The 19,973-nt window shown below is 43.3% G+C and overlaps 2 protein-coding genes and 1 non-coding gene across 3 annotated transcripts in view; 2 read left to right on the forward strand and 1 right to left on the reverse strand.

Annotated features, from left to right (window-relative positions):
- On the forward strand, positions 1 to 74 carry trnan-guu (transfer RNA asparagine (anticodon GUU)). The gene has a single exon. It is a non-coding gene; the product is annotated as a tRNA-Asn (tRNA).
- On the forward strand, positions 41 to 18,943 carry ndufs7 (NADH:ubiquinone oxidoreductase core subunit S7). The gene is made up of 8 exons (XM_078424326.1): positions 41 to 298; positions 8,156 to 8,192; positions 12,138 to 12,206; positions 12,605 to 12,722; positions 13,767 to 13,946; positions 14,846 to 14,892; positions 14,994 to 15,082; positions 16,261 to 18,943. Exons 1-8 carry the CDS (start codon positions 283 to 285, stop codon positions 16,356 to 16,358), a joined length of 654 nt encoding a protein of 217 aa, XP_078280452.1. The 5' UTR covers positions 41 to 282; the 3' UTR covers positions 16,359 to 18,943.
- Positions 17,690 to 19,973, reverse strand: part of gamt (guanidinoacetate N-methyltransferase) — a 26,694-nt gene continuing 24,410 nt past the window's right edge. Inside the window, exons 5-6 of the mRNA XM_078424325.1 lie at positions 19,695 to 19,805; positions 17,690 to 18,440 (exon numbers count right to left, since the gene is read on the reverse strand). Coding sequence (XP_078280451.1) covers positions 18,300 to 18,440; positions 19,695 to 19,805 — 252 coding nt within the window. The 3' untranslated portion in view covers positions 17,690 to 18,299. The remainder of the gene's footprint in view (positions 18,441 to 19,694; positions 19,806 to 19,973) is intronic.

Genomic DNA, 19,973 nt, shown 5'->3' on the forward strand with positions numbered 1-19,973 from the left:
GTCTCTGTGGCGCAATCGGTTAGCGCGTTCGGCTGTTAACCGAAAGGTTGGTGGTTCGAGCCCACCCAGGGACGGGCGTCTGCTTTTACGCTCCCATATTTTATAGTCGTTCGAGCTTCAAGCGCTGTTATAACAACAACAACCAAAGTCAATACTCTGAATTAATCTGGAGTGATTTTCTGTCGAGTATAGCTTGTTTCTGCGGATATTGTGTGCGGTTTCACCCGCCCGGAACCTTCCTTCAGCTCCTGCCTTGGGGAAGGCGGTCGGGTTGCGCTCAAGATGGCGGCGATGGGCGGTGAGTTCGTTGGTCGCCGGGATGGCGGCGCCTTTTACCTTTACCGGCGCTTGTTTCAGCGCGGCGATGCCCAAGAGGCGGTGGCTGGGGTCTGGGGGAAGATGATTGGGGAGGGGGGCTTCTCCCGGGTGGCGGGCGACGCCCAGGGGCCTCCGCCGCTGCCCTGACTGACCTTGAGGTAGGGGGCCCAGTCAGCGGCCTCCCTCCCCCCTGATTCCAGGGTGACCGGTGGCTCGGTGGGTGCCCTGCTTCGGACAAGTGATAGAGTCATAGCGTGATACAGTGTGTGGAAACAGGCCCTTCGGCCCAACTTGACCACACCGAGAAGTAGTCAAACCGACCCCCCCCCCCCCCCCAGCAATAGGACAGTGAGGATGAGGAGCCTTTGGCTTTGGAGTAGGTTCACCAGAATGATAGACACAAGTTTAACTTACTGAGGGAGCTTGCCTTGGGGATAGGCACAATGTGCTGAAGTAACTCAGCGGGGCAGGCAGCATCTGTGGAGAAAAAGGATGGGTGGCATTTCAGGTCAGGATCCTTTTTCAGAGACTGCTTTCTACCTCCACCCCAAAATCCACAAACAAACAGTCTGAAGAAGGGTCCCGACCTGAAAGATCATCCATCCTTTTTCTCCAGAGATGCTGCCTGACCCGCTGAGGTACTTCAGCACTTTGTGTCTACCTTCGGTGCAAACCAGCATCTGCAGTTCCTCCCTACACAAGTTGAAGTCAATTCGGAGATCAACGAATTGATTGTAGACACAAGGTACTGCAGATGCTGGTTTACAAACAAAGACACAAAGTGCTGGAGTAACTCAGCGAGTCAGATAGCATCTCTGGAGAAAAAGGATGAGTGATCTTTCAAGTTGGGACCCTTCTTCAGATTGTTTGTTTGTGGATTTTAGGGAGGAGGTACATTAACAAAAGAAAAAGCAGTCTGAAGAAAGATCCTGAACTGAAACATCACCCATCCTTTTTCTCCAGAGATGCTGCCTGACCTGTTGATTACTCCAGCACTTTGTGTCTATCTTTGGTACAAATCAGCATCTGCAGTTTCTATATTTTACCAGAATGATACCTGGATTAGAGGTTAGACCCAAAGAACTGCAGATGTTGGTTTACCAAAAGAAAATAAAGTTCTGGAGTAACTCAGCAGGTCAGGTAGCATCTCTGCAGAACATGGGAAGGTGATGTTTTGAGTCGGGGCCCTTCTTCAGAAGATGCTGCCTGCCCCACTGAGTTGCACCAGCACTTATTGTGTCCTTTTTCTTGGATTAGTTGATATTAGCTGCATGGAGAGGTTGGACAGATTTGGATTGTTTTCTTTGGAGCATTGGAGGCTGAGGGGAGGCCTAATAGAAATATATAAAATAATAAGAGTCATTGATAGAGTAGATAATCAAACCTTTTTCTAGGGTAGAAATGTCAAAGACCAGATGGCATGGTTTTAAGGTAAAAGTGTCAAAGTTTAAAGGAGATAGATGTGCTGGGCAAGTTTTTTTAACACAAAAAGGCGTGAGTGCCGGAAACGTCCTGCAGGGGTGGTGGTGGAGGCTAATGGCTTAGCGGCCTTTAAGAGGCTTTTAGATTGGAGCATGATTTGCGGGGAAAGGATATGAATCACTTGCAGGCAGATGAGAATAATTTGCCGTCATGTTCGACCCAGGCATTGTGTGCTGTGCTGTTCTCCAGGTCCCCGTGCTATTTTGAGCGAGATCGTTATGTAGATGTCTCCACTCTCCTGGCCAGTGTTTCTCATAGTCATAATCACACACCTCGGTAACAGGCACTATGGCCCAACTTGCCCGTGCCAACCAAGGTGCCCCATCTACACTAGTCCCATCTGCTGCGTTTGGCCCATATCACACTAACCTTCCCTGTCAAAATGTCTTTTAAATATTATTATAGTACCTGGCTCCACTACCTCCTCTGGCAGCTCGTTTCATATATCCACCACCCTTTGAGTGGAAATGTTGCCCCTTAGATTCATATTAAATCTTTCCCCTCTCACAAACTTATGTCCTCTAGTTCTTGATTCCCCAACTCTGCTTTAAATACGATTTTATACACCTGCTCATGATTTTATACACCTCTATAAGATTACCTCTATAAGATTACCTCTCTGCCTCCTGCACTCCAAGGAATAAGGTCCTGGCTTGCTCAACCTCTCCCAACCCAGGCCCTCAAGTTCTGGAAATATCCTCGTATATCTTTTCTGCACTCTGTCCAGTTTAACAACATCCTTCCTCTAGCAGGGTGACCAAAGCTGACCAAATGCAGGCTCACTGGGGTATTGTACAATTATAATATTATATCCAAACTTTTATACTCAACACCCTGACTTGTGAAGGCCAATGTACCAAAAGCCTTTTTGACCACCCTATCTACCTGTGACGCCCCTTTCATGGAACAATGTTACTGCACTCCTAGATCTCTCTGCTCTATACAATGCTCCTCAGAGCCCCGACATTCACTGTGAAGGTCCTGTCCTGGTTTGTCTTCCCAAAATTTAATGCCTCACACTTATCTGCGATAAACTTCCTCAGCCCACTTGCCCAACTGACCAAGATCTAGCTGCAATTTTTGATAACCATGTTCACTATCTACAATACCACCCACTTTAGTGTCATCTGCAGACTTTCCAGTGATGCCTTTGACATACTCATCCAAATGGTTGATATAAATTATAAACAGTAATGGATCCAGAACCACTTCCTGAGGCACACCACTAGTCACAGGCCTCCAATACTAAAAACGACCTTCCACCATCACCCTCTGCTTCCTTCCATGAAGCCAATTCTCTATCCAGTCTGTGTCCCATGCAATCTAATCTTCCAGAGCAGCCTACTATGTGGAACATTATCAAATGCCTTGCTGATGTCTATATAGCTAACATCTATGGCTTTGCCTTCATCAAATGTTTTGGTTGCTTCTTCAAAAAACTCAATCAGAGTTGTAATACACATTCTCCCACGTACAAACCATGCTGATTATTTATAATCAGCCCCTATCTATCCAAATGTGTATATATATCTTATCAGAATCCTCTCCTGTAACCCTAGTGTAGACAGGACATGTTGATCGGTGTGGGCAAGTTGGGCCCAAGCCCCTGTTTCCACGCTTTATGACTCTTTGACTATAACTTGCGTTTCACAGATGTTAGGCTCGCTGGTCTATAGTTTTGAGGCTTTTCCTTGCAACCGTTCTTAAATAGAGGCACAATATTTGCCACCCACCAGTATTCCGGCACCTCGCCCGTGTCTAATGGTGATTTGTATATCTCAGCCAGGGTACCAGCAATTTCTTCTCTAGCTTCCCACAATAGTCCGTAGATATATCTGATCAGGCCTGGGAAATTTACTTTCATAAACCATAGGACCTCCAACACCTCCTTGACCGTAATATGATCTCTATTACCTGTCCCAACTTCCCTGGTCTTCATATCTTTCTCGACGATAAAAAGAGAGGAGAAATTCTCATTGAAGGCGTTGACTATTTCCTGCAGCTCCACACAGCTGCTTTGGTTTTGAGGGGGACTATTCTTTCTCCAGTTACCCTCTTTCCCTTAATGTAATTATAAAATCTCTTTGGATTTTCCTTGTTATCATAACAGGGGGCCTGTTATTTCATGCCCCCTTTTTGCCCACCTTGTAACCTGTAAGTAGACTCCTCCGATCCTGAAACTCCTCCAGGGATGCACGATCCCAGCTGCTTAAACCTTGCCCATGCCTCCATATTTTTCCTTGTTATCCAGGCTTCCTTACTTCTCACCCCACCCCCCAACCCCACCCAGCCTTGCCTTTCACTCTAACAGGAGTATCTCCCAAAATCATTACATTATAAAGATAGTTTCTCTGAGCTTTATTACATTTCTGTTGGAGGGAGCTTGCACTGGGTGACGACACTCCAATTGTCTGGAGTGTTTACAAATGTGCTGCAGAAATGAAAACCTTCTTGTGTCAGGCAGGAACATTTTGAAAGAGTTTGAATTGGCTTTTGGGGTACTGAGTGTGTACTCGGATTCCTTCTGGTTTTTGTTTACTGCATCTCCATGTCTTTAACTTTTTGCGCAGCGGTTTCCCCATATCATTGTTCCATTTCCAACATTTATCCACTTTCTCCCAAAAGATTTAAGTTTATTCTTGTGTGTACAATGAAAAGCGTTGTTTTACAGAGTCATAGGGTGATGCAGTGTGGAAACAGGCCCTTCAGCTCAACTTGCCCACACTGGCCAATGTCCCATCGACATTAGTCCCAACTGCCAGCATTTGGTCCATATCCCTCCAAACCTGTCCTATCCGTGTACTGCTTCTTAAATGTTGGGATAGTCCCTGCCTCAACTACCTCCTCTGGCAGCAGACATCCACCACCCTTTGTGTTAAAAAGTTACCCCACAGATTCCTATTAAATCTTTTCCCCTTCACCATAAACCTATGTCCTCTGGTCCTCGATTCACCTACTCTGCGCAAGAGACTCTGTCTTGCATGCTATCCAAGCAAATCCAATAATACTATACATAAATACAATGAAGTCACACTCAAGTACAATAGATAGAGCAAAGGCAAAGATACAGAGTGCAGAATATAGTTCTGAACATTGTAGCGCATCAGTTCCATAGACAAAGTCCAATGTCTGTGTTGGATGGAGGTGAATCGAACGTTACCCCAGCTTACGGTAAAAAGTTGTCAGTGTCTCTGCTTCAATTATATTCTGTGCCAAAAGATTTCCTGCTCCACATACTCTTTTGGTAAACAAGTTTGTCATCCCATCATGACAGTGCCTCAGTGGTAGAACTGCTGTCAGCTCCAGAGAGTTGGGTTTGATTCTGACTACGGGTAATGTCTCTGTGGAATTTAAATTCTCCCTGTGACCGCGTGGCTTTTCGTTGGGTGTTCCGGTTTCCTCCCGCACTCAAAAGATGTGCTGGTTTGGAAGTAAATTGGCTTCTGTAAATTGGCCCTAGTGTGTCGGACATAGAATTAGTTTGTGGGTGATCGATGGTTGGCATGGACAAGGGCCTGTTTCCACACGTATCTTTAAATTAAACTCTAAAGTTAAAATCAATTTGTCCTAAACATAGAAAATAGGTGCATGAGGAGGCCATTCGGCCCTTTGAGCCAGCACCGCTATTCATCGTGATAATTGCTGATCATCCACAATCAGTAACCTGTGCCCAACTTCTCCCCATATCCCTTGATTCCACTAGCCCCCAGAGCTCTATCTAACTCTCTCTTAAATTCATCCAGTGATTTGGCCTCCACTGCCCTCTGTGGCAGAGAATTCCACAAATTCACAACTCTCTGGGTGAAAAAGTTCCTTCCCACAGTTTTAAATGGCCTCCCTTTTATTCTAAGATTGTGGCCCCTGGTTCTGGACTCCCCCAACATTGGGAACATTTTCCTGCATCTAGCTTGTCCAGTCCTTTTATAATTTTATATGTCTCTATAGGATCCCCCGATCTAAACTCCAGTGAATACAAGCCTAGTCTTTTCAATCTTTCCTCATATGACAGTCCCGCCATCCCAGGGATCATTCTCGTGAACCTAAAGCTGCACTGCCTCAATTACAAGGATGTCCTTCCTCAAATTAGGAGGCCAAAACTGTACACAATACTCCAGATGTGGTTTTACCAGGGCCCTATACAATTGCGGAAGAAACATAGAAACAGAAAATAGGTGCAGGAGTAGGCCATTCGGCCCTTCGAGCCTGCACCGCCATTCAATATGATCATGGCTGATCATCCAGCTCAGTAACCTGTACCTGCCTTCTCTCCGTACCCCCTGATCCCTTTAGCAAAAAGGGCCACATCTAACTCCCTCTTAAATATAGCCAATGAACTGGCCTCAACTACCTTCTGTGGCAGAGAATTCCACAGGAAGAGGAAGAACCTCTTTACTCCTACACTGAAATCCTCTCGTTATGAAGACCAACATGCCATTATCTTTCTTCACTGCCTGCTGTACCTGCACGCCAACTTTCAGTGACTGTTGTACAAGGACACCCAGGTCGCGCTGCACTTCCCCCTTACTTAACCTGACACCATTGAGATAATAATCTGCCTCCTTGTTTTTGCCGCCAAAGTAGATAACCTCACATTTATCTACATTATACTGCATTTGCCCACTCACTCAACCTGTCCAGGTCAACCTGCAACCTCCTAACATCCTCTTTGCAGTTCACACTGCCACTCAGCTTTGTGTCATCTGCAAACTTGCTAGTGTTACATCTAATCCCTTCATCCAAATCATTAATATATATGGTAAATAGTTGCGGCCCCAACGCCGAGCCTTGCGGCACTCCTTTCCCCACTGCCAGCCATTCTGAAAAGGACCCGTTTACTCCTACTCTTTGCCTCCTGTCTGCCAACCAATTCTCTATCCATGTCAACACCTACCCCCAATACCATGTGCTCTAATTTTGCTCATCAATCTCCTGTGTGGGACCTTATCAAAGGCTTTCTGAAAGTCTAGGTACACTACATCCACTGGCTCTCCTTCATCCATTTTACTTGTCACATCCTCAAAAAATCCCAGAAGATTAGTCAAGCATGATTTCCCTTTCATAAATCCATGCTGACTTGGACTTATCCTTTTACTGCTATCCAAATGCACCGTTATTACCTCTTTAATAATTGACTCCAGCATCTTCCCCAGCACCGATGTCAGGCTAACTGGTCTGTGATTCCCCGTTTTCTCTCTCGAATCCTTTCTTGAAAAGTGGGATAACATTAGCTATCCTCCAATTACAGGAACTGATCCTGAATCTATTGAACATTGGAAAGTGATCACCAATGCGTCCACTATTTCTAGAGCCACCTCCCTGAGTACCCTGGGATGCAGACCATCAGGCCCTGGGGATTTATCAACCTTCAGTCCCATCAGTCTACCCAATACTATTTCTCGCCTAATGCAAATTTCTTTCAATTCCTCTATCCCCCTAGATCCTCTGTCCTTTAGTACATCTGGGAGATTGTTTGTGTCTTCCTTAGTGAAGACAGATCCGAAATACCTGTCCTAAAGCAACTTTTTCTCGTACCTTTCTCTGCCTCTGGTTCAGTGCTCCCTGCTGTTTAATAATCATTCTTTTAAAAAAACTACCCTTTATGCATTGCAACATAATTGTTGCTGTGGCAACTAGATAGGCTTTGTAATTTTCAAAATCTACCATAATGTAAAATACATGTGTAATATCTTAACTAGGGAGGTGGATACTCTGTGTAAACCTGATTTTAATATTTTCCCCATAAAATTGGAGGAGATACATTCTGCAACTGCCACTATTTTAATTAGAGAATTTGTTTGGGATGAAATGTTTTATCAGTAACATTTGTGGAAACAGAATTTATAATTGTGTGGTTTAAATTGAACTAGATAAGGAATTTTAAAGAGTATTGGAAATTGCAACGATGCAAGACAATATAATTGTGCAAACCATTGTAATGAATTGAAAGATACGGCATGGGAACAGGCCCTTCGGCCCACCAAGTCCATGCTGACTAACGATCAGCTGTTCATACTAGTTCAGTGTTATCCCACTTGCTCATCCACTCCCTACACATTAGGAGCAATTTACGGAGGGCAATTAACCGACAAAGCCTGTATGTCTTTGGGATGTAGGAGGAAACCCATACGGTCACGGAGAATGTGCAAACTCCACACAGACAACACCCATAGTCAGGATCAAACCCAGATCACATGTGCTGTGAGACTGCTGCCCAATCAAGAGATTTTGTGAATGTGAATGGTAGAGTGTGAATAAATGTGAACAATCTTGTACTTCAAAGCCATGATGAAAAATCAATTTCCTATTGAGATTACTCCTGCTTTAATTATGTCTTTTTCCAACTTGCTTCTTTCAGCCCTGCGCCTTGGCAAGTTCGTGACCTTCATCTCCAGGTAAATCCACAACCCTTGTTTTACTTTACTTCTGCCCTAAAAAGCTGATCAAAGTGAATTACTGACCTGATGGCAGTATAAGCAGTGGCAACATGGTTTAGCTGTATTCTGGCCTTGGATTAAAAATTAAACGAACTAATCTTTTAGGTTATCTCCTGGGTGCTGTGCTGGGATTTGGGAATCTCAAATTCTTAAATCGATATTTTTAAGGCGGAAATTGACAGATTCTTGATAAGTATGGGTGTTAGGGGTTATGGGAAGAAAGCAGGAAAATGGGGTTGAGAGGGAAAAATAGATCAGCCATGATTGAATGGCAGGGTAGACTTGATGGGCCGAATGGCCTAATTCTGCTCCTTTGACTTACGAGCCGTGATTGAATGGCAGAGTTGATTCGATGGGCCGAATGGCCTAATTCTGATCCTGTGACCTATCAACAAATGAACAATTTCCTTCAAATCCAGTCTGTGGTAATGAGAAATAACGAATCAAGGAATTTTTTTTTTTAATGAAACCACATCAATCACCATTGGAAACAAAATCACAGCTTGCATTCTAGGATCATATCTTGGGACGTTCACGTTTAGGTTTATTATCGTTATGTGTACCAAAATATGGTGAATAGCTTTGTTTTGCATGCTACGATAGACAATAGAACGGAGCAGCCCAGGACAGGGCCCTTTGGTCCACAATGTTTGTGCTGAACATAATGCCAAGTTAAACTGTTCTTATCTGCCAGTGTCTAATCTATATCCCTCTATTCCCTGCACTTCCATGTGCCTATCTAAAAGCCTCTTAAACGTCACTATCATGTCTTCCTCCACCACCACCACTCTCCGCATTCAAATAAACCTGCCCCGCGCATCTCCACGAAAATTTCCCCCTTTCACCTTAGCGATGCCCTCTAGTGATGGACATTTCCACCCTGGTGAAAAAGGTTCTAACTGTGCAATCTAATCAAATCAGATAATACTATACATAAATACAATCGAGCCAAAGTCTGATTACAGTGTTGGTTTTGCTATTCCAGTCACCAAGAATTTGGGGGAGGAATGACTCTTGTACCCTTGACTGTTTGACCTCTTTGACATATTAAATAGTACTTGCTTGCATCAACTTACTCCCAACATTTAATAAAAGTCACATTGACAATCTGCGTGGGTTTTCTCCGGGCTCCGGTTTCCTCCCTCGCTCCAAAGGTGTACAGTTTTGTAGGCTAATTGGCTTGGTATTGGTACTTGGTAGTAAATTGTCCCGAGGGTGTGTAGGATAGTGGTGGTGTGCAGGGATTGCTGGTCAGCGCGGTCTCAGTGGGCTGAAGGGCCCGTTCCCGAGCTGTATTTCTAAACTTAAAATAAAATTAACTAAACTAAAAGATATTTAATATACTGTCAAATAATAGGAAGATTTAAGGGTCTATCGTTTAGATAGATGAGGATCAAAGTGTCTATATATCTTTTGACTTGCTTGGTTCCACTTTTTGATAAATTCTAAGATTTTCCTATAGAATCATCAGATAAAGTAAAAATTCAGTTCCTGAATAATTATTTTCATATTCTCTGCCTTAGATGCGTTCAGACATTTTGCCCTCAGCAAGAACTTTGAAGTTATTTTTTAACTGTTTCCTTTGTTTTAATTAATGGTATCATAAATATGATGTTTGTTCTTGTGACTGTTTTAAATTGCGAAGATGGAGTCTTTTTAATGAAAAAGCCGATGGTTATAATGTTATGTGCAATCTGATTTTGTAGAATAGCTGGATTTGTACAATAATTTTCACATCCTGGGGATATCCCACAGCTCCCCATAACTTATGGAATGCAATCATTTGTTACATGACAATGCAGGCAGGTAGTGTATAGCAAGAGTTTGGTGACCTCTTTGATGACCCTCAGACTATCCTTGATCAGACTTTGCTGGCTTTACCTAGCACTAAATGTTACTCCCTTATCATTTATCTATACACTGTAAATTGATCGATGGTAATCGTGTGTTGTCTTTCTGCTGTGGACGGCTTGATTGTAATCGTGTATAGTGTTTTCGTTGGCTGTGTAGCACGCAACCAAAGCTTTTCACTGTACTTCGGTGCACGTGACAATAAGCTAAACTGAACTGGGTCTGCAAGGTCTAGTTAATTACTTCACCCTATTTATTTAAGGGTTATGTTTAGGATATGACTCTACTCATGTTAGGACATATTCCCTAATGTTTGACACAAAGTGCCGGAGTAACTGCAGGTCAGGCAGCATCTCTGGAGAAAAAGGTTTCAGGTCGGGAGTCTTCTGTTGTCCAGAGGACAGTTTCTCCCATAAGCTATGGTTTAGACCCAATCCTCCAACCTTTTGTACCCTTTATCCTGTATGTGTACGCTGTGGACGGCTTGATTGTAATTGTGTATAGTGTTTTCGTTGGCTGTGTAGCACGCAACAAAATCTTTCACTGTACCTCAGTACACAAGATAATAATAATAAACGAAACTAAACGTTGGACCTTCTCTGGAATGTAATGCTACAATGCTGAACATTATATTCTGCACTCTGGTAATTTACTCTTTGTTTACTGCTGTATTTGTGTACGACCTGATTGTACCCATGTAGATAGTGTGATTTGATTTATTTAGATCGCACATATACAAAAGCCTTTCCCGTTATCTCGGTACACGCGACGTTAATAAACCAATACCAATCTGAAGTCAATGACATAATGTGGAAAGAGTAACGTGAATGGAAGACCAGTTTCTTCATTCCAGCTAATTAATCATGATGGGCTCTATAATATTTCTGCAAGACAAGTGTCTTTTACAAGACGTATAGTGTACATTGTTGGTGACGTACACTGATGTTGATCTGAATGCACATCATCACTGAGCTAGAAGCCCACTCTTCAGCTCTCTGCTGATGGATAGTTCGTCACCGCAGCCTGGATTTAGTGCAGTGGCAAGGTCTTGCTCACTGTTCAGTGTCTCCTTTAGATGGCGAAGCTGGACACAAACAAAATACTGTAGATGCTGGAAATTCGATGACCAGAAAATATTTCAAATGTTCTAGTGCAGGCAGCATCTTCTGAGTTCAAAATGAAAGCCCAACCTGAGCCAAACGCAGTCCAGGTTCTTCCTGCTCAACCTAAGGACCTGACCCAAACCAAACATGTCAGTAAGGTTGGGCTGCATCGGGCTTGGGTGGAGTGGAGTACCCCAGCTCAAATCTGTGGGGGGAGATTCAGAGCTGCCTTTTTTTCAGGTGCAGTGAAAGAACAGCTTTTTCCATAAACATTCCACAAAAAATACTCCCAAATGTTCCCAGCATTCCCTGTTTTGATTCAAGGTGCTCCATTTTTGGGATCACCTGCTTCAGTTCATCCCAGAAGGCAGTCAGTTGAAGCTTTGTGCTACATCCCCTTAAATGTAGGTTTATTGTTGTCACATGTACAGAGAGGTACAGTGAAAAGCTTTGTTGTACCTGCTATTTGATTTGATCAGATTATATACGTAAATACAGTCGTCAAACTCAAGTACAATAGATAGAGCAAAGGGGAAGATACAGAGTGCAGAATATAGTTCTCAGCATTATAGCGCATCAGTTCCATAGGCAAAGTCTAATGCCTGCAATGGGGTAGAGGTGAATCGGCCAGTACCCTAGCTTACGGAAGGACCTTTCAGAAGCCTGATAACAGAAAGGAAGAAGCTGTTCCTGAGTCTGACAGTGCTCACTTTCAATCTTCTGCCGGATGGGAGTAGGGAGAGGAAGAAATGTAGCTTTTTCCAGGTTTGTACATTCCACCTTTCGTGAAATGCTTCAAGCCATGGAAAATAACAGCTCAAACTGCCCTGCAGAAAATGTACCATTCTCTGCTTCCATGCAGATACTTCTATGTAAGAAATATCCTTAAAATCAATGGGCAGCACACTGTGCATCTTGTCTAATACCTATCCTTTTTTTTTCCTTTCAGACCCAGTTCACTCCTTGTGAATCAATCACGCTGCCTCCATCAGACCACAGTGACAGAAAATGCAAGCAGGTAAATTCAAGTATCATTTCTACACATCCATTGGTTTCAAAAACATGTTGCAGACCGTCTCTCAATGTGACGACATGCGGGTTTATAGGTCAGTTGGCCTCTTATAAAAAATAAATCCCACTTGTGTAGAGAATGGACGAAAAAGTGGGATTACATAGATTCGGACTGCTGATTAATTACAGTAGTTTAGAAGAAGGCTCTCCACACCATTCCTGAAGGATGGCTAATAAATGCTCGCATTACTACCAGTGCACTTTGTCCCATAAATTAAAAAACAACCTCCCCCCCTCCCATCGTTATCTCAACTGAATTTGTATAATCGCCAACAAAGTGTCAGAGACTTCGCTGTATTTCCCATTATTAAGGCTCTGAAAAGACGTGGAATTCTTTGTTTGCAGCTCCGCATTGGCAAAAGAATCGACGGCTGCATTGCCCACCAAGAGATTATCGCTTCCCAGCAGCAAGGGGGAGTTTGTCATCACTAAACTGGACGACCTCGTCAACTGGGCCCGACGAGTAAGTGCTGCCTTTGCAACCTGTCCCTTTACTTCCTGCAGAGAAAGATGACTCGGAGCCTGGTATTGAGTTGAGTGTAGTTTATTGTCACGTGTACCGAGGTACAGTGAAAAGCTTTTGTTGTGTGCTAACCAGTCAGCGGAACGACAATACACGATTACAGTCAAGCCATCCACAGTGTACAGATATATGATAAAGGGAATAACGTGAATAACGTTTAGTGCAAGATCAAGTCCGATCAATGATAGTCTGAGGGTCTCCAATGAGGTAGGTGGTAGCTCAGGACTGCTCTGTAGTTGTTGGTAGGATTTTTCAGTTGCCTGATAACAGCTGGGGAAAAAACTATCCCTGAATCTGAACGTTTTCACATTCTATACCTTTTGCCTGATGGGAGAGGGGAGAAGAGAGGGTGGTTGGGTTGCGACGTGTCCTTGATTATGCTGGTCGCCTCACAGTGGCAGCGTGGGGTGGAGTCAATGGAAGGGAGGTTGGTTTGGGATGCGTCCATAATTCTCTGCAATGTCTCGCGTTTTCGGATGGAGCTGTTCCCAAGCCATGCTGTGATGCATCCTGATTAAAACCTGTAGAGGTTGGTGGGAGTTGTTAGGGACATGTCAAATCTCCTAAGCCTTCTAGGGAGTAAAGGTGTTGGTATAAGAAAATAACTGCAGATGCTGGGACAAATCGAAGGTATTTATTTCACAAAATGCTGGGGGAACTCAGCAGGTCAGGCAGCATCTCAGGAGAGAAGTAATGGGTGACATTTTGGGTCGAGACCCTTCTTCAGACTGAAGGTGTTGGTGTGCTCTCTTGGCCATTAAATCAATATGGGTGGTCTAAGAATCTGGGCCAGGTACCTGATCCAGGTTTCCATTTATGGCCATGTTTGAATCTGACTGCATTGAGGAACCCCCTTATATCTTCGTGCAGTATTCTGGACCAATTCCCAATGATAAAAAACTGCAACCATAATTTCCTTTTTATTCCGATCCCATATGTTCAGTCTCAAGTGTATCACAGATTTATTTTTAAATTAACTTGCAGAGTTCCCTGTGGCCCATGACATTTGGGCTGGCCTGCTGCGCTGTAGAAATGATGCACATGGCAGCGCCCAGGTACGACATGGACAGGTTTGGCATTGTCTTCCGTGCCAGCCCCCGGCAGTCAGATGTTATGATCGTGGCTGGCACCCTCACAAACAAAATGGCTCCGGCCCTTCGCAAGGTAACCTCAGCGGATTCTTCTTGTGTTTAGTTTTTTATTTTAGTTTAGTTTATAGATACAGCGCGGAAACAGACCCTTCGGCCCACCGAGTCCGCGCCGACCAGCGATCCCCGCGCACTAACACTACCCGACACACTGGGGACAATTGACAATTTTAACGAAGCCAATTCAGAAGATCAGAAGTGAAAGCAAAATTAGGCCATTTGGCGCATCGTCTACTCCGCCATTCAGTCATGGCTGATCTATCACTCCCTCCGAACCCCATTCTCCTGCCATCTTCCCATAACTTCTGACTCCCGCACTAATCAAGAATCTATCTATCTCTGCCTTAAATATATCCACTGACTTGGCCTCCACAGCCTTCTGTGGCAAAGAATTCCACAGATTCACCATCCAATTAACCAACACCCCTGTACAGCTTTGGAGTGTGGGAGGAAACGGGAGCTCCCAGAGAAAGCCCACTCTGGTCAAGGGGAGTACGTACAAACTCCACACAGACAGCACCTGTGGTCAGGATCGAACCCGGGTCTCTGGCACTGTAAGGCAGCAACTCTACCGCTGCGCCACCGTGCTGCCCGCGGTGCGTGTTTCTGCTCGCTTCCTTCTCCAGCAAAATGAAGATGCTGAAAAGCTGAAACAATAGCAGAGTAAGCTAGAAATGTGCAGCGGAGAGGCCAGTCAGTGAAGGAAGGAGAGAATGGCAACGTGTCAGAATCCTTGGGTCAATGTGACAATGTCCAATGTGTCAGATTTTGAGCTTGCTGCTGTTATTTTCTACAAAAATGAACCTCGGTTAGATCAGTCCCAATAGATAATTATTAAAAGTGCAATGCGATAAACCAACGAACTATTACACAATTCGAGGTGAATTCTGATTCACATATCACTGTGTTGTCCAGGTATACGATCAGATGCCTGAACCTCGCTATGTGGTCTCCATGGGCAGGTGAGAATACTAACTACAGCTTGCACCTTTGATTGGATTTTTCAACATACTTTCAACATGCCTTAAAGATGAAAGTTGAACTATGTTTCTGTTCCACGCAGCTGTGCAAATGGTGGTGGTTATTACCATTACTCCTACGCTGTGGTGAGAGGCTGTGACAGAATTGTGCCGGTGGATATTTATGTCCCAGGTAAGTAGTATTGATCATTGATCATCCTACTCATTGATCATTGGAACAGGTTGTTACAGGTTGTATTGCGTGACTCTTCCTTCTGTAGCAGTAAGAAAATAGGGACATGAAGTTATAAGAAATAGTAGATGCAGCGGGCAGACCTACAGTCTCTCTGCCCCAGAGACCCAGGTTTGATTCTGACTTCGGGTGCTGCCTTTGTGGAGTTAGCACGTTCTCCCTGTGACTGCGTAGGTTTCCTCTAGGTCCTCCAGTTTTCTCCCACATCCCAAAGACGTGTGAGTTTGTGGGTTAATTGGCCTCTGAATTGGCTCTGACTGTGTAGGCAGTGGATGCAAAAGTGGGGTAACATAGAACTAGTGTGAACAGGTGGTCGATGGTTGGCATGGACTTAGTGGGACGAAGGGCCTGTTTCCATGCTGCATCGTTCAATCAATCACCCTATCAGATTGTTACCAAAACTATGCCAGTTATCTTCTGGAAAACCATCATCCCCTCCCTGGTCTTAGCTGAAGTAACACAGCAAATTCTGCATCAATTAAGGATGGTGACATCCAGGTTTTATGAACTAATTAAAATAAAACATGGTGGGTAAACAAGATTCCTTCAGTAATCACTAACTGTAAGGAAAGGATGGATTTTGGATTCAAGTGTGTGTTTTAAGTTAACAACAGTAGACTGTACTTGTTATAGTTCATGTACAACTATTTTAGATGTTTCGATTTATATTAATCAAAGATAAAACACGTGGCAAGTGATTTTGCTTTCTAATAGGGTGGGAATGGATGAGAAAGTGGGATAATCTAGACCTAGTGTGAACGGGTGATCGATGGTCGACGTGGACTTGGTGGGCCGAAGGACCGGTTTCCATGCTGTATCTACTTATCTATCAATCAGTGCAAAGTACAGACCAAAGCGATCTCCTGCCCCCAGTGTTCCCAATCCTGGATCTGATTGAAAGATTGTGTGTTAAAGAATGCATCAACCAAGTGAACCAGTGACATGGAAGGGGGAGGGGGAGAAATTAAACTCAATGTGTGATAACTTCATGAAACCAAACAATTCTGGAGGCTAGGTAGAAGAATGGTTGTGTCTCCAAATTAAATTCCTTACAATGTGTTCCTATTCCCTTTTATTAAATGCATTTTCTCTGGTATTTGATGTCCCTTTCACCATAGGCTGCCCACCCACAGCAGAAGCACTTCTGTATGGATTGCTGCAGCTTCAGAAGAAAATAAAGAGGGAAAGAAGGGTCAGCGTCTGGTATCGAAAATAAATAGAGGGTATAATTGCAACCAGTATTTATGAAGCTTGTGGATTAATGATCTGATTCTGTGGTGGAGAATGATCGCTTTACATTGTGATATTATCTGTAACGACATCCTATAAAAATCTGTTTTAAAGTTGAATTTCTATGGCTTTGTATATTTTTGATTTTCTGTTCTGAGGCAATTGTAGATTCAATCATTTCTGCCATTTAAAACCAACAACACTTGGTATCAGTGCTGTTTCCCTGACCTTTATTGTTCCTTTCCCTTTTTCTTGGATTCCAAGAGAATAAGATTAGAAAGGTTTAGAGAGATATATGGGACAAATGCGGGCAGGTGGGACGAGTGTCATAGAGTCATACAGTGTGGAAACAGGCCCTTTGGCCTAACTTGCCCACACTGACCAACATGTCCCATCTACACTAGTAGGGCGGCACGGTGGCGCAGCGGTAGAGTTGATGCCTCACAGCACCAGAGACCCGGTTCGATCCCAACTACGGATGCTTGTCTATGTTCTCCGTGACCTGCGTGGGTTTTCTCCAGGATCTCCAGTTTCCTCCCACACTCCAAAGACGTACAGGTTTGTAAGCTAATTGTCTAGATATAACTCTAAATTGTCCCTAGTGTGTAGGGTAGTGCAAGAGTGTGGGGATCGCTGGTCGGTGTGTACTCGGTGGCTGAAGGGCCTGTTTCTGTGCTGTAAACTAAACTAGTCTCACCTGCCTGCATTTGGCCCATACCCCTATAAACCTGTCCTATCCATGTACATATCCAAATGTTTCTTAAACATTGCAATAGAAGCTGCCTCAACTACCTCCTCCAGCAGCTCATTCCATACACCCACCACCCTTTATGTTGCAAAGTTATCCTTCAGTTTCCCATTAAATCTATCCCCCCCTCACCTTAAACTGTCCTCTGGTTCTCGATTCCCCTACTGTGGGCAAGAGACCATACGTTTACCTGATAGTGTAGATGGGGCACCTTGGCAAGTTGAGCCAAAGGGCCTGTTTCCATGTCATATCATTCTGTACCGCTGAAATAGTTTTCCCAGTAATCTCCCTGACGTACTAGAAATGTCTTTAACATAGACTCTGGGCACATTACCCTTTCCCACCTTTTGAGAATTGGAAAAACTCCAGTCTGTGACACAAAGGAACATTGGCAGCAAGGAACTAAAGTGCTGTGAATGCTTTGGCTGTCTAAAGCTGGCAAAGAGAAATGCCTGGGGAATTCTAGCTAGTCCGTCACCAAGACGAGTAGTGGAGACGAGATACTTAAGGAATAGTTTAAATCCAAGAAAGATGATGCCACAATATTATTTATTAGATTTTTATTCCAAGCTTCCCTCAGTACAAAGTGCTTGCAACATTGTGCCCAACACTACTCTCTGGCAGTAATTTGTGACCTTCCCGTTCGCAGCCCCTTAACCGTGAGTGGAAAAACTATTTGGGTTAAATTTCGCCTATTATTAAAATAATGAATATAAATATTTTCTTGGGTTAAAGTTATTCACTTTAAAATCTATAACTGCATCAGTTGTAATTATAAAGTAAGAGAATAGCCAAGCTTCCTAACGATAGGACAGCCCTTCGAGGTAACTGTATGTATAATCTCCTTGAGTACAATAGTCCCTATTTTAAAAAAATCCCAAGAAAAGTAAGACATCTAGTGAGGACATGGTTAAGAGTGTAAGGCAAATGTGGGCATGTACACTTTGATAGTCCATAGGCACTTGTACAGTGGCTATCCTGATTTCAAAGTGTTTGATACCAATACTTTTGTTTCATTGTAATGAAAGTAGAATATTCATATCAACTTGTTCTCCACTTTCAACGTATTATAAGGAAAACTATGTTGGAAATTATATGAAATTAATAATTAACATGTTCTAAGACCATTCTGAATCTCAAAGAGAAATGAATGTTCCTCCTAACAGAGCTTTGGCTTTGTTAGTCCTTCGTTACCCTGGCTGTGATCATCTTGTGGAAAGAGTAGTATCTGCAGTCATTTGGGGGAGTGATGTCCATGACAGTGGTCTTAATGTTCTCCTTCTTGAAGCCAGCGTCCACTAGATGAGATACTTGGGTCTCCTGGACAAGTAAATATGAATGTTACTTTGTAAATTGTGAAACCGTGCACCACACAGCATGTCCCAAAAAGGTCCATTTTATTACTGCAATATAAAATTGGTTTAACATGCAAACCCTCTCCATTTTTTCAAAATATTTTGGGTGTTCACCAAGTAAATGTCAGTGGGGCAGGGGAAATAACACTTATCATCTTGATCATTGCATATTGGCATCAGGTAGGACAAAGCTTGTATCTAGAATAAATCTCCTTCTGCAAAAATGGACAATACATCACAAGGCCATTTTGTTCCGGAACCGCTTCGCTTCCCTTGCCTGTATATTGTATGACCCATCTGAGTGTGATTGTGATTTTGCTCTTGGGTGAAATGAAATTAAGGTCGTGTTTCACAATCAGTATAAACTAGATTTGGGCTGTTTGTTTCAGCTAGAGTGGAAAACCACATATGTTCCTTTCTCAAGAAAGTTTATATATTCTGTTGAATAAATAAAGGGAATTAATATTTTGTGGTGTGCCTTTAATTACCATTCTCGTCTTTTAAGGCATCGGTAGTGAGTTGAAATTTCGCTACAGAACCTTGGCACATGACTGGGGCCAAGTGTAAGAATGCTGAATGAAGTGTCCTGTCTGGACTGTGGGAGTTCTCCCTTTGCCCTGGATTGCTGGTCGGCGCAGACTCAGTGGGTTTAAAGGGCCTGTTTCCACGCTGTATCTCTAAGACGGTTTGTAGTTAGTTGGTGTTTGTGGTAACTCTAAACTAATTCATGTTTTCCAGAGATACTGCCTGACCTGCTGAGTCACTGCAGTACTTTGTGCCCTTCCAACAACCATCAGGCTTTTGAACACCACAAACACCGACTAAACTACAAACTGTCTTGGTCGCACTAGGGACTTTGAGCTTTTATTTTGCACTAATATTTTTTTAAATTATTGAACTTTTGTTTATTATGTTATCTATAATTACTGTGTTTACAGACCAGTTGTGCTGCTGCAAGAATTTCATTGAACTATGACAATTAACCACTCTTGACTCTTTTAAACCCACATCTCTATAACCTTAGCCTACCAGCAGAGTTAGAATGTATTTCCCTTCGATACAAGCACATGCAAAAATCTCACACTGAGTTTATGGTAGTTTCACTAGAACTGAAATCACAATTCACCTTTATTTCATAATACAGTTGCATGCTTAAGTGCCGCTTTTTCCATTAACAACAGTAGCTTTGGGGAGTAGTGTGAATGTGTTTGATTCCTACCTGGAACATTTTCTCAATGTCATCATACTTGCCCTTCAGCAGCTCTCCCCAGGAGGTGAGGTTGCAATATGTAAGGACACCACCTGGTTTCAGCAAACGCAAAGCATGTCCCTGATGGAACGTTTAAACAGAGGATATCAGTTGCAGTTGGCTGCCTTTTCTCTACGACCTTCATTCATATTTAAAATGGTTGCCTTATCCAAAATGGCATTGCACACACTAAGTCAATATTAATCCAATATTATTAGCAATGCATGCATTTATTTCAAGAATACAAAA

The sequence above is a fragment of the Rhinoraja longicauda genome, chromosome 28 (genome assembly GCF_053455715.1).
Source record: "Rhinoraja longicauda isolate Sanriku21f chromosome 28, sRhiLon1.1, whole genome shotgun sequence".
NCBI lineage: Eukaryota > Metazoa > Chordata > Chondrichthyes > Rajiformes > Arhynchobatidae > Rhinoraja > Rhinoraja longicauda.